The 14,039-nt window shown below is 48.0% G+C and overlaps 2 protein-coding genes across 2 annotated transcripts in view; one reads left to right on the forward strand and one right to left on the reverse strand.

Annotated features, from left to right (window-relative positions):
• WDTC1 (WD and tetratricopeptide repeats 1) overlaps positions 1 to 2,472 on the reverse strand; it is a 37,706-nt gene extending 35,234 nt beyond the window's left edge. The window contains exon 1 of the mRNA XM_081962392.1: positions 2,193 to 2,472. The gene's annotated coding sequence lies outside the window, so the exon portion shown is untranslated. The remainder of the gene's footprint in view (positions 1 to 2,192) is intronic.
• An 8,056-nt stretch (positions 2,473 to 10,528) lies between these two features.
• SLC9A1 (solute carrier family 9 member A1) overlaps positions 10,529 to 14,039 on the forward strand; it is an 84,539-nt gene continuing 81,028 nt past the window's right edge. Inside the window, exon 1 of the mRNA XM_081961917.1 lies at positions 10,529 to 11,691. Within this exon, the coding sequence (XP_081818043.1) occupies positions 11,346 to 11,691 (346 nt within the window). The 5' untranslated portion in view covers positions 10,529 to 11,345. The remainder of the gene's footprint in view (positions 11,692 to 14,039) is intronic.

Below are 14,039 nucleotides of genomic sequence, written 5' to 3' on the forward strand. Positions count from 1 at the left end.
GGGGCCTGGGATATTGGAGAGAAAGCAATGTCTTTCTTTTGAAAGAAATTCCTTTTTGAAACATGGAAATGTTTGTTAAATCTTAAAAAAAGGATCAAGAAAAGAAAAAAAAAACCTACAGAGATATAACACCCAACACATAATTTAGGAATATTCATAAATATATAAATAAATATATATACCTTAAGGAGATCCAAAAGAAAGTTTAAGGATTCATATAAAATGGACACACATAGCTTGAGTCATAGTTTGTTGAGCAAGTCACAATTGGATGAGATCACACAAGCAGACCAGAAATGATTAACAGTAATTATTGGGGATACACAAGATTCTATACTCCAAATAAAACAACACCATAGCATGTCATCGTACATTCAGGCTGGACTAGATTTGAAAGTGAATATTTAGGCTTCTAGTAAAAATTAATAGTAGCACTCTTTTAAAATACAGGATACATGAATGTATGTTAATTTAAAAATACAATAGTCTGTTTTGGATATGTGCACGTGCTTAACATGGCACCAAGGCAAAATAAACCCAAAATGCATGGGCATATTAATTTAAAAATGGAAATAACAGAAAAACTAAATTAGAACAATGCAACAAAATGAATGTTTATCTCAGCAAAATAGCCAAGAATTTATGTTTCTGAGAAACTGCAACAAGTGAAGCTACTTAAGAATTTATAAACCTAACACTTTGGATAAAATCCTTCCAAAGCTACTAATATACTAGCAAGACCCAGGATGACACAAACTGTATTCACACAACATCCCGAACCACAGAAAAATTAGCATCTTAGCTAGTGGTCAAACCCAGCCCTGTGTTTTTAATTTATATTCAAGTATGTCATGCAAACCAAAAATCTCTTCCCCATAGCCAGATCCTTAGTATGATAATTGATAGAAATTATAAGCCACTGAAAATCAATATGCTAAGAAAGGACATTAATCATTCAAACAGTAAATCAAGGTTTTCCAAGGGTTCGATTCATATGCAACACCAAGCCACAATCCGTACCACCGCACACCAACCCCCAAATCTAACAAACCATAATTCATTCCAGGCAATTTCAACCCAGTCAATGCTTTTATGAAGAATTTTGATTCTCATTGCTGTAAAGCAGGGGGGAAAACCTGCAGCGTGGGGGGAAAAAAACCCCTTGACAGATCAGTGCAAGGAATCCTGACCAGTAGGAGCAATATAGGAAGTGAGCAGCAGCTTTTGCACATACTCAGGGGGGATATTTCAGTTGGCTGTTATTTTCATTCCACCGCACTCCTTCGAAGCCCAAAGATTGAGCCCACAAGAAACCTACACCAGCAGCATAGATCAGGAAAAAAAAGCTCTTTCGAGAGGGAAAAAGTAGGAGGTCTTGAGAAAGCCAGAGAAGTGGCCGGAGGGGGTGGGTGGGAAGAGCTGTGGTGCCTTAAGTGATCTGCTCTACTTCTCACTTGCCACCCCGCAGGGAGCCATGTAAAGCACAAAGTCTCCTAAAACCTCCTCCGCCAGAAGTTTTGTGCAGAGCAGAGGAAGTTTTGGGCTCTCCAAAGATGCTTCTCCACACTCAAGCAGCGCCTGCTTGATCCCTGATAGCATCTCCTTGGAAGATCAGGTGGGGGAAGGCACGAGAAAACCCATCATCCCCAAACTGTCTGGAGAGTGAGTGCCAGGCTGGCGAAAAAATGGGAGGGGGGGGGGGCAAACTGGATGGCCCACCTGGACTGGACGTGAAGACATTTCCCAAAATGTTAGGCAAGAGGAAAGCAGGTGCCCCCCCCCCCCCAATCCTTTCTCTTTTGGAGTGGAGGGGGGAGCAGTGGCAGTTTTGGGGGGGAGAGGAAAGAGGGCAGTTCCCCAGCTTAGCCACGACCCTTTGGAATCTGCTGGGAAGAGCCAGGCCAAAAGCAAGAGAGGCAGGGTTTTTTTTGGGGGGGTGCCAATAAATCAAGGGGTGGGTGGGGGCGATCAGCATGGACGCCTCTCTGGAGGAAGGAGAGCCTTCCTCCTCCTCTCACCCCCCCCCCATCGCTCCCCACCTGCAGAAGACCGGCTCTCGCCCCCCCCCCCACGACCCTTAGGATGTGGCTGATGGGAGTTGTAGTCCAGGCAGCGGAAGGCGCCCTGGGAAGGCGGGGAGGGGGGGTTCTGAAGGCAGGCTGAGAGGACGGGAAGGGGAGCTGCGGGGTTACCTGTCAGGCCTCCTCAAGGCAGGCTCAGCAGCCGCAGCAGCCAGTGGACGGAGCCCCCGAACTTCCATGCAGGGTGGCGGCCTGACCCCTGTGTCAGGGCAGGGGCCCCTCCAGGAGGTGAGAGAGTGGCTGGAAGGCCGCCTGAGCCGCTCGCCTGGCTGCACAAGCACCGCCCGGCCCGGCTGGGACCCTGAGACCTCGGCGGGTCCCGTCCCCCCCCGCCTCTGTTTATCCTTTCCAGCTGTCTCGGGCTCAGCAAAGCCCCCACAACGCCGCCTCCCCCTCCTCTCCTCCCTCCCTCCCCTTTCTCCACCGTTGCGCCCGGCAGTGCGCCTGCGCGACGCTAACTGCGCCACCAGCCCTCTCTCTTCAAGCGCCGGCCCTTCCGCCGCGCGAGCGGCGCAGACAACGCTCCGGGAATAAGCATAAACCCACCCACTTTCAACTCCTGCACGTCTCATTGGCCGGGGAATGGAGTGGCAGCTGTTTCGCCCAAAGGGAAGCCGCCAATTGGCGGGCGGCCCGGGCCAATCTGCGCAGTTAGAGTAAGAGAAAGAGGGAGAGACGACATAGGGAGCACAAGGGGGCGGGGTTATTACGGGTGGAGGGGATGCTGGGACTTGAAGTTTTCAAAGGGGCAATGGTCTCTCCTAAAGCAGATTAGAGGCGTTTCTTGAACTTTTTGACCTCGGGAGTCCTTCGTACTTTTAAAAAATTTGAAGGATCCCAAAAGAACGTCAGTTTCTATGGGTTATATCTATCTATGTTTACTGTATTGAAGTAAATATTAATATTTACTTTAATATTATATATCAAATATAATATTAAATACTGGCTGTGAAGTTGGACCATAAGGAAGTCTGGGCACCAAAGAACTGAGGCCTTTGAACTCTGGTGCTGGAGAAGACTCCTGCGAGTCCCTTGGACTGCAAGGCCATCAAACCGGTCTGTTAGATTGGGTAATGGATAGGCACACACAGGCTTAACGGTCACAGCAGCTTTTTATTGAGTACAACAAGTGAGAACAATCCAGCAAAAGTTGAGTCTGACAGCAGCCCTTTTATAGAGTGCTGTCAGACACTTCAACCAATAGGATTAAACCTCTGTTCCCACCGGAACAGAGGACCTTGGTGGAAACCACTGTAGTTAGAGCAAGTATCTAACATGGTCAGTCCTAGAGGAGATAAACCCTGACTGATCTTTAGATCTTTAGATCCTGAAGAGGAAACCCAAATACTTTGGCCACCTGATGAGAAGGAAGGACTCCCTGGAGAAGAGCCTCATGCTGGGAAAGACTGAGGGCAACAGAAGAAGGGGACGACAGAGAATGAGGTGGCTGGATGTAGTCACCGAAGCAATCAGTGTGAGCTTAAATAGACTCCAGAAGATGGTAGAGGATAGGAAAGCTTGGAGGAATGTCTATGGGGTTCGCAACTAACAACAACAACAACACTATTAAAAATTGAAATTGATGCCTTCATAGAATATTTATTGAACCATGTAAAAAAGAACAACCATTATTGTAAATATTCACATAATTTTTAAAATTTAATAAAAATAACTATTGTTTTAAGAAATAAAAATAATAATTCAAATGTCTTCAATGTCTGGCAGATAATTTTGATCTTCTGGACCTCCTAAGATCTTTGGAGATCCCCAGATATCCTTGCATTCAGAAATACCGGACTAAAGAAAGAAGTATTACAGTTGGTGGTTAGGAAGGGAGGAAGTCAGAAGTAGTAGCATACTACCAACATTTTTGTGGCGGTGGGGGAGTCCCTTAAGTTGTATACAATGCTTCCTGGGAAATTATTTCCCATTATCTATGTACAGAATTACAAAGTTTCAGACAGTGATTTTTTCAATTGAATATTGCCATGAAGGGGGATAAAGGCCATGCTTCAGAGAAGCAATTGCTTTAGGACAAGGGTCAGCAATCCATGGCTCTGGAGCCACATGCATCCCTTTGCTGGGGCTCCCTGGTGCCGGTTGGCTCCACAATTGATAGGGCTTTCAGTTAGGACAGGTAGAGGAAAAAGGATGCCGTGCTCAGAGCAGACTCTATGGTGGAGGAACCAGACTTCTGGTCAGCTCCAGAATTGAATTGGGGGGGGGGGGGCTTCCAGTTAGGACCTTTGGTTCTTTGAGTGTGTAAGGTTGCCTACCCCTGCTTTAGAAGTATAGAGAATTATACCCTTAAGATATAGGAATCCTTGCCCACATGATCCAAGCAAATGCCCAGTTATGCAAAGGAGACCTGTCTGGGCAAATATATATGGGATTTCTATCACACCATTCTCAGATTAAACCACGTTTGGGGTGGGGGGGCTAATAACCACTGCAAAGGCCGGGTTGTTTCAACCTGCGAGACCACCTACTGCCACCAGTAGCCTCCCACCGTCCACTGCGATCCCACAGAGTTGGCCTCCTCAGGGTGCCGTCGGCCAGACAGTGTCGGCTGGTGACCCCCAGGGTGAGAGCCTTCTCTGTGGGAGCGCCTTCCCTCTGGAATGAGCTGCCCCCGGAGCTTCGCATAATCCCCGACCTCTGGTCCTTCTGACGTGCCCTAAAAAGTTGGCTTTTCCAGCAAGCCAGCCTGGCTTGAACAAAATAAAATAAACGATTGATGCAATTGTTAATTTTAATCTAATTTTTAAAATGTTATTGTTCATATTAATTGGGTTTGTTTTTGGATACTCTATCTAATTTCTTTTTAAACTTTTGAATATGTGTTTTTTTAATGTTGTACGCCGCCCTGAGTCCTTTGGGAGAAGGGCATCATATAAATCCAACAAACAAACAAACAAGCAAGCAAACAAACAAACATAGTTAGCTGGATCAGTTTTCTGAACAAATCCCAGTTCACACAATACACTAAGCCAGTGTTTCTGAACCTCAGCAATGTTAAGACTGAAGTATGAATTTTGGGTGCAAATTCATACATGATGCAAAAGATATTGTAGGCTAATATTACGATGAAACCAGAATTATTTTTTATTGGTTACTTTATGATGCTGAACTAAAAAAGAAATGTGGAGAGCTATTATTGTAGAGTCTATGGCTGTGATGGTGAACCTATGGCACTCGTGGCACAGGTGGCACACAGAGTCCTCTTTGCAGGCATGCCAGCCGTCGCCCCAGCTCAGCTCCACTGCGCATGTGCGTGCGCATTCCAACAGCCAGCTGGTTTTTGCATGTGGCTCATTCAGGAGATGCATGTCCATGCACAGGGGTGCATGCGTATGCACAGGGGGGCAGGGGGAATGCGTGGCTGATGCGTGCATACGCAGGGAGGGGCTCATGCAAGGGAAGTGCATGTGGGGGGCGCATGGGAGGTAGTGCACGCATTGCATTATGGATGCATGTGTGCACTTTCAGCATGTGACAACAAAAAGGTTAGCCATCACTGGTATATACTATTTGGTAACTGCAGCAAGATTATTGTATGCAACAAAAAGGAGTTCCAGTTCCAGTAATTTCCAAAGTTGTCCTTTGGGGAAATTGAATGTCTTTCTCCGTGAGCAGGTAAAAGCATCTCAGACTGTAACCTGAATGCATCATTTTTGAAGGTAACCTTTTCTGTATACAGTAATATATCTTACTTGGAGACATTTGTAGCTTTAGCAGCTTAGTTCCTCTGTTAAAAATATATATATTTTCTCTCCACATGGAGGCAGCCTCGGCAGAATGCTCCTTACTAGTTCCACCCCTCTGCCGTTTTGCAAGCTGTCTGTTATCTTTACAGCCCTGTGAAAAATGCAGCCGGGGGTCTGAGTTGCAGTGATGTGGCTGCTGCAGTGTAGAATGTTGCAACGTCCATAGTTTTAGAGTTACTGCTGCTGTCCCCAATTCGGGTCTGAGCCTGATGCCGAAGCCAGTGATGGACTCCAGACACGAGGTGCAGGTTTTCTGATTGCTTTTTATTGGAGAACTCCAAGGAAAAGGGCTCCTGTTCAAAATGACAAGAACCCAGAACAAAGGATTAAGAAAACTTTATACATTTTCACTAAAGGAGAAGGCAGGACAAGGTGGGATAATAAGAAATATCATCTAATAAACGTTTTAGTAATAATTCTACAATTTGTTCTATTGGTCTCTAGTTGTCCCTGTTCCTAAGACTTGGCTAATGAATGCCCCAGGAGTGATATAATACACATTTCATTTGCTGCAGGCCTTCTCTATTGCTAAATTTTAGCCGAGGTCTGCAAGTTGTCTAATTCTTGTTACTTTTTATCAGCTTTCTAACTACCCATAATTGCTACAAGCTTTACACATGCATATTTCCTGTTGATAAGCATTCTTGGTTTTTGCCACAGACCCCACAATTACAGTCTTCCTCATTTACTTTCAAGTGTGTGCCATGACCTTGCTTTAACAGCCAGCTCATCACTGCTAGCTGGTCTTTGTCGTGTGGGCAGCGTATATTGAATTTTTAAATTCACTTTCTCACTGGTCTGAAAGTTGAGAACTCTCTGGAGTTCAAGGATGTACGTGCAAAAGTGCTTTTTAGAGAGCAACCAGATAGGAAACAAATGCCTAATTGCAACACATATTGGTCTCTTTCAAATTTAGTAATAGCATAGGTGAGCAGAGGCAATTATTGAAATTAGCGCCCACCCCTCTCCTAGAAAAATGAAATATTTTAGGAAATATTAAAAGGACACAATATTCCCCCTAAAAGGGATGCAGAAACTCATCCCCCCTCCCACCTTTGTCAATGGGCCATTAAGGCCTGAGCCAGTCTATTCTACATAACAAAGATCTACCTCCTTCAGGCAGAGCCATAATAGGAATCCCAAAGCTCTTTCATTGCATCATTACCCAGCAAGAGTCAACCAAGCCTGGGACTCAGAACAGCCTACAGAGTTGCCCCTGCATGGCCCGGTGGGAGTCTGACAACCAATCAGAATACAAGCTCAAATTTAAAAGCCCAGAGAGGGCATAAAACTCAGGGACTCTCAGCATCTCTTCCCTTTTTTTTCTTCACCGAACATCTTCAAGGCACATGGCCTGTCCATCATTAAAACCATCCTTCCAAACAGTCTCCATGTTTCCAGTGTCTTTTCCCCCACTTGGAACTGATCCCAGATGGACATTTCTTCCAACAGAACCTTGAAGAAAAAATGCAGTTGCTACTATTTTCTTTTGTGGTTAATAAAAGCTTGCCCAACCAATCTTGGTGGCAGCATTAGCCAACCTCGGCTGATTTTGATGGTACCATTTCTCATGAATCTGTATAACATTATTAATGCCTTGTTTTGCACAAGGAGAGGAAAAAAATAGATAAGGTAGTGCCTTCCTAGGAGCTTACAAAGCACATCAGATTCTCAACAACGGATCATTCAGCTGACTGAGCCCTAAGAAGGACCTGATCTTGTTTTGTAACAATATTCCATATCCTATCCTATGCTTCTAATTTATAATTATTTGAGCTATAATTTTTTTATTAAAAATGAGTCTTTTCTAATGCATTGCAAATTGTTTTGAATTAGTTGAATTATATTTATTTATAGATTTATTATTGTTACATATTTATTTATATCCCACCTTATTTTTACAAATAACTCAAGGCAGTGAACTTACCTCCTATTTTCCCTATAACAACTCTGTGTGATAAACTGGACTGAGAGAGGGTGAGTGGCCCAAAGATACTGGGCTGGCTTTCATGGTTAAGGTAGGACTTGAACTCATGGTCTCCCACTTTGTAGCCTGGTGCCTTAACCAGTAGACCAAACTGGTTTTATGCTTGCTTTGGATATGTTTTCATCCAGGAAGATACATGAAAAAAAATTCCACATTTGGAGAGCCACAGGCTGACTTACTGCACTAAACTATGCACAATTTACAGGTAGTCTTGATTTACAACAGTTTGCAACCTGTGCTAGCAAAAGTTACAACAATACTGAAAAAATGTGGCTAGTGACTAGTTCTCACACTTATGACCGTAGCAGCATCGCATGGCCATGTAATCAAAATTCAGGCATTTGGGAACTGCCATGTATTTACAATCATGCTACAATAGTTGTAGTATCCTGGGATCATGTGATCATTATTTGCAACCTTCCCAGCCAATTTCTTACAAGCAAAGTTGGGATACATACACACAAACACACCTGGATTTGCTTCATGATGTATGATTCACTTAACAACTGCAGGGATTTGCTTAATAACTGTGGCAAAAGACGGTCAGAAAATGACTTACTTCACAACTGTCTCATTTAGCAACAGAAATTCTGTTATCAATTGTGATCATAAATCAAGGACTATCTACAGTATACTAGTAGTCCTCAACTTACAACCACAATTGAGCCCAACATTTCTGCTGCTAAGTGAGACAGTTAAGTGTATTTTGCCCAATTTTAGGACCTTTCTTGACATAGTTGTTAGATGAATGACTGCAGTTGTTAAGTTAGTCACATGGTTGTAAAAGTGAATCTGGCTTCCCCATTGACTTTGCTTGTCAAAAGGTCACAAAAGGTGATCACACGACCCCAGGACACTGTGACCGTCATAAATATGAACCAGTTGCCAAGCATCTGAATTTTAATCCTATGACCGTGGGGATGCTAAGTGTGAAAAGTGGTCATAAGTCACTTTTTAAAATTACTTTTGTAACTTCAAATAGTCACTAAACGAATGGTTATAAGACTAGGACTACCTGTATATGACTTCTCCACTACCCCAGCCCAACTGCTCCTGTCTATATTATGAAGATGCTAGAACAAGGCCTTCCTTTCTATAGAGCAGGGGTGTCCAAACTTGGGAACTTTAAGACTTGTGGACTTCAACTCCCAGGATTCCCCAGCCAGCTGGCTGGGGAATCCTGGGAGTTGAAGTCCACAAGTCTTAAAGTTCCCAAGTTTGGACACCCCTGCTCTAGAGGTCCGGAGTGTGGGAATCATCACTTCACATTTGGTAACTGAATTGCTGAGGGGTCCCAAAGGTGCTTTTTCAGGAGGCAACTGGACTTTCGTGTTTTTTCTTTCTCACGGGATGGTGGTGTTGGAAGAAATGTCCTTCTGGGTTCAGTTCCAAGTGGGGAAAAGGACACTGGAAACATGGAGGCTGTTTGGAAAGATGGTTTTTAATGGTGGGCAAGATCACATGCCTTGAAGATGTTGGGTGAAGAAGAAAAAAAGGGAAGAGATGCTGAGAGTCCCTGAGTTTTATACCCTCTGTTAGGCTTTTGAATTTGGGCTTGTATTCTGATTGGTTGTCAGACTCCCATGGGGCCATGCAGGGGCCACTCTGTAGGCTGTCCTGAGTCCCAAGCTTGGTTGACTCTTGCTGGGTAAGGATGTAATGAAAATGCTTTTGGGCAGATCAAGGACGTAGCTCTTTGTTATGTCGAATAGACTGGCTCAGGCCTTAATGGCTCATAGACAAAGGTGTGTGTGTGAGCTTCTGCCTCCCTTTTAGGGGAAATATTCTGTCCTTTTAATATTTCCTGAAATATTTTCCTAGGAGAGGGGTGGCTCAGTGGCTAAGATGCTTGTTGATCAGGTCAGCAATTCAGTGGTTTGAATCCCTAGCGCCGCGTAACAGAGTGAGCTCCCGTGACTTGTCCCAGCTTCTGCCAACCTAGCAGTTCGAAAGCATGTAAAAAATGCAAGTAGAAAAACAGGAACCACCTTTGATGGGAAGGTAACAGCGTTCCATGCGCCTTCGACGTTTAGTCAGGCCGGCCACATGACCACGGAGACATCTTCGGACAGCGCTGGCTCTTCGGCTTTGAAACGGAGTTGAGCAGCGCCCCCTAGAGTCGGGAACGACTAGCACACATGTGCGAGGGGAACCTTTACCTTTATAAATCTTCTTAACAATTCTATCAATCCTTCCATTCCTCCCCATCCAGTCAGAGCAGAAGAAGCTTCTTGGGTCAACCATGACCTGGGTGCCTGCCTGAGAATCTCTACAGGCAACGGCTGAGGTGATTTCTCTACGCAGGGCGGGAGGTGTGACCCGGCGCCCGCCATCGCGGCTTGCTGCTCCCTACGCTTTCCAGTTGACGCCTCCCAGCTGCCCTTGAAAGCGGCTGGTTGAATACGGGCGGTCTAAAGAGCCTGGTCCGCCGAGACGAGGTCTCCAGGCCGGGCACGTGGCTCGAAGCGACCCTCCTCCGTCCTCCTTCGCTTGGCCCGGTGGCTTGGCTGGGCGCCCAGCCCTCCTGCCCGGTTGCGACGCGGAGGCTCCCGTGTAGTTCTGCTTCCAGCCGGCGGAGGCTGCTGTGTGGCGGCGAGGGAAGGAGGCGCGGCGTCGGCGGCGCCCTCCTCTCTTCCTTCCCCTCCTCTCCCTCAGCTTCTCCCCGCGGCGTCCTTGTCTAAGCCAGCAAGGCGGGGGAGAGAGAGAAAGAGAGAGACAGCGTCCTCTCCGGCCGCGCGTTGGGAGCCCCGGGGGAGGAGCAGCCGGGCCGGGCGGAGCTGCCCCGCTGCGGCGCATGAGGATCCGGAACCAGCTCAGCTTCCTTCTTCCCAGCGCTGGGGAGCCCAAGCCCGCCTTACCTGCCTCCTCCTGGCCTGCCGGCTGCTCCGGGAGAACGAAGAAGCCACCGCACCCCCGGAGAGGCGCCTTCTCTTGCAGCCGCGGGAAGCGGCCTGACTGCGGTCGCCTGCTTGGCTTCTCCGCCGCTTCGGCTGCCCGATTGCTGGCTCGTCCGCCTGCCCTTCCTGCCCCCTTCTCCTGCCCGGCTCTTCTCCTTCTCCTTCTGCTGCTGCTAAGGGGGTCGCTCCTGCTCCCAGCCAGCCCCTCCGCAACCGCCCCTGCTCAGCTGTCCTTGGAGGCGAGGCGTGTGCGCGTCCCAAGTTCCAGACCGCTCGCCTGGAAGGCGGATTTTGGGGCAGCGGGTGGATGATCGGCTGCGGTTCGCCGGCTGAGCGGCAGCACCCCCGGGTCTGAACGCTCGTCCCCCACGCCCTGCAGAGACGGTTCCCAGGAAAGGGCGCCCCGTCCTAAGCTGGCCCTTGCCTATGATGAGCGCTTCCCCCCGTCGGGTGGCTTTCTCCGGGCTCCGTTCCGCCGGTGGCCTCCGCTGATTCCGCAGCCCGTCCTCCAACCGCCTCCGATGAAACCTTGATACAACCAGGCAGGGTCGTCGGAATCCAACCCACCCCTCTGATCCGGCCTCCGGCTTTTCCCGGGCCCCAGAGGAGCGCCATGCCGGCGGCGCGATGCCTGGAGAGGCCCCGCTGCTCCTTCCGCGCTTTGCCTTTCCTCTTCGGCGCGGCTGCCCTGCTGGGGCTGCTGCCGGTGCTTCAGAGCACCGGCTCCGATGTCCCCATGGAGATCACGCGGCAGCCCAGCTTGGTGACCGAAGGCATCACCGCCTCTCCGCCGATTCCCCCCGAGAGCGGCCCCGACGCCGGGCACCCCAAGAACGACTCCACCAGCGGGCACGGCAAGCCTCGGAAACTTTTCCCCGTCCTGGCGCTTCAGTACGACCAGGTGAACCTGCCTTTTGAGATCACGCTCTGGATCCTGCTGGCCTGCCTGATGAAACTAGGTAGGTTGGTTCCAGGTGCCCACCGGCCTCTCTGGGGGTTTGTGCTTTGTGTGTGTGTGTGTGTGAGAGAGAGAGAGAGACACACACAAAAGTTGTGGCATGCAGGGAAAGGACTTTGTTGGCACCAAGGTCTGTTTCCCAGGATTCCCTTTCCTAAACCCTTCCTTTCTGTAGAGTTGAACAGAAAAGCTACCCTCCTCAGGGAAAGGAGATTTATTTATTATGTATTTAATAATAAATAATAATTATTACATTATTAAATTTATGTTGCCGCCTATTCACCCATGGCGACTCGAGGCAGCTTACGGAATGTAAAAGCCACATCTAAAAACAGCAAAAGTAATAACGAATCAAATAAATCAAAGTAATAAAATCACCCCCCACCACCACCTTCCGCCTCTGCGACAGCAGATCACATGAGCCGTTTAATGGGCTCCATCCCGCTCTGGCTTCCCCAGGCCCGTTGGCAGAACCAGGTCTTCAGCGCCTTCTGGAAGAGTATTAGAGTGGGGGCCGTTCTAATCTCTGGGGGGGATGATGTTCCAGACAGAGGGAGCCACCACGGAGAAGGCCACTCTTATGGGTCCTGCCAGGTGTATCTCCCTCCGGGATGGAACCCACAGCATTCCCTGCCTCCCCGCTCTGATGGGTCAGGTAGATGTGACTGGCAAGAGACAGTCCCTCAGATCCCCTGGTCCCAAGCCATGAAGGGCTTTAAAGGTGACAACCAGTAACCTTGAATTGCATCTGGAAGCAAATCGCGACTAGCGCAGCTCCCGAAGGAGAGGTCATACATGGGCACACCGGTGTCTGCAGAAAACCATGCTGGCCGCTACCTTTTGCACCAAATGGAGCTTCCGGATGCTCTTCAGGGACAGCCCCATGTAAAGGGTGTTGTCCTCAATTTACAGGTAGTCCTCAATTTACAATCATTCATTTAGTGACCATTGGAACTTACAATGGCAGTGAAAAAAGTGACTTATGACCGGGCCTCGCACTTTACAACCATCCTAGCATTCCCACGGTCGTGGGATCAAAATTCAGGGGGTTGGAATCTGACATGGTTGTGGTGTCCCCAGGGTCATGAGACTGCCATTTGCGACCTCCCTGGCAGGTTTCCGACACGCAAAAAGTCAAAAGCTGGATTCGCTTAATGACTGCGCGATTCACTTCACGACCGCGGTATTTGCTTAATAAACCTGGTCAAAAAAAAAAGGTGGTAAAATTAGGAGCAACTCACTTTAACGACTGCCTCGCTTAACAACACAAATTCTGGCTCCAATGGTGGTCGTAGGTTGAGGACTACCTGTATGTTCCTCCAGAGATGCTCTGCAGCCATATGATGTACATGTGCGACGAGGAAATTACGGAAGGCAGCTTCCAACAATTTATGAGCCCTGGTGGCTCAGTGGTTAGAATGCAGTATTGCAAGCAATCTCTACCCCCAGCCTGGAGTTCAATCCTGGCCAGCTCAAGGTTGACTCGGCCTTCTATCCTTCTGAGGTTGGTAAAATGAGGAGCCAGATTGTTGGGGGCAATACGCTGACTCTTTAAACTGCTTAGAGAGGGCAGTAAAAGGTCTACGAAGTGGTACATAGTGTTATTGCTAGAGAAGAGGTGCAAGGATGAACACAAAGGCAAGGCCATGTGCCTTGGATGCTCTTGTCTCTCTTGGCATCTGCTCTGTATTACCTGACACACAGCATTCTTGAGGGTCAGAAGCCATCCCTGGGAATGGCCGGATAGATCATGGTGCAATTAGGATGCCTTCTGATGCACCTGAAGGACAGGTGGAGCATTGACTGCGCCACCATCGTGACCCCCCTACGTGTGCAAAAAGAGCACTTATTTCTGGAAAGGTACCCCATTCTTTCAGGTTAATCTTGTAACTAAGTGTATTATGTGCTAGGCAGCATAGAGGTTATACTGGTTTATTTTTGGAAATTTAAGTGGATCAGGAAGGAGGCTGGTGAGCCTGGGCTAAATTGTGTGTGATCTCCACCGGGACACAACTGAGTCTGCAGAAGAAAATGTGTGTGTGTGTGTGTTTTTCCCTGGCAGTCAAGGTACATATTTAAAATAGGTGCTCCTCCTATAGTTAGGATCTCTTTCTCCAAGCAGACCTGACCTATTTAGAATACCTGGGCAGCCTTTTGTTGAGTACCCTCTAATACAGTGATGGCTAACCTTTTTGTCCTCATGTGGCCACACCCATAATGCAATGCATGTGCAACCCCCCTGCTCCCCCTGCCCCCCGTATGCACGTGACCCCCACGGCCTGTTTTGGGCCTAATGGGCCTCCCTGAAGCCTCATGGGACCAAAAATGGGCCCCAGGGGGTGCACCACA

This window comes from Natrix helvetica (assembly GCF_964273705.1).
Source record: "Natrix helvetica genome assembly, chromosome: 9".
Lineage (NCBI taxonomy): Eukaryota > Metazoa > Chordata > Lepidosauria > Squamata > Natricidae > Natrix > Natrix helvetica.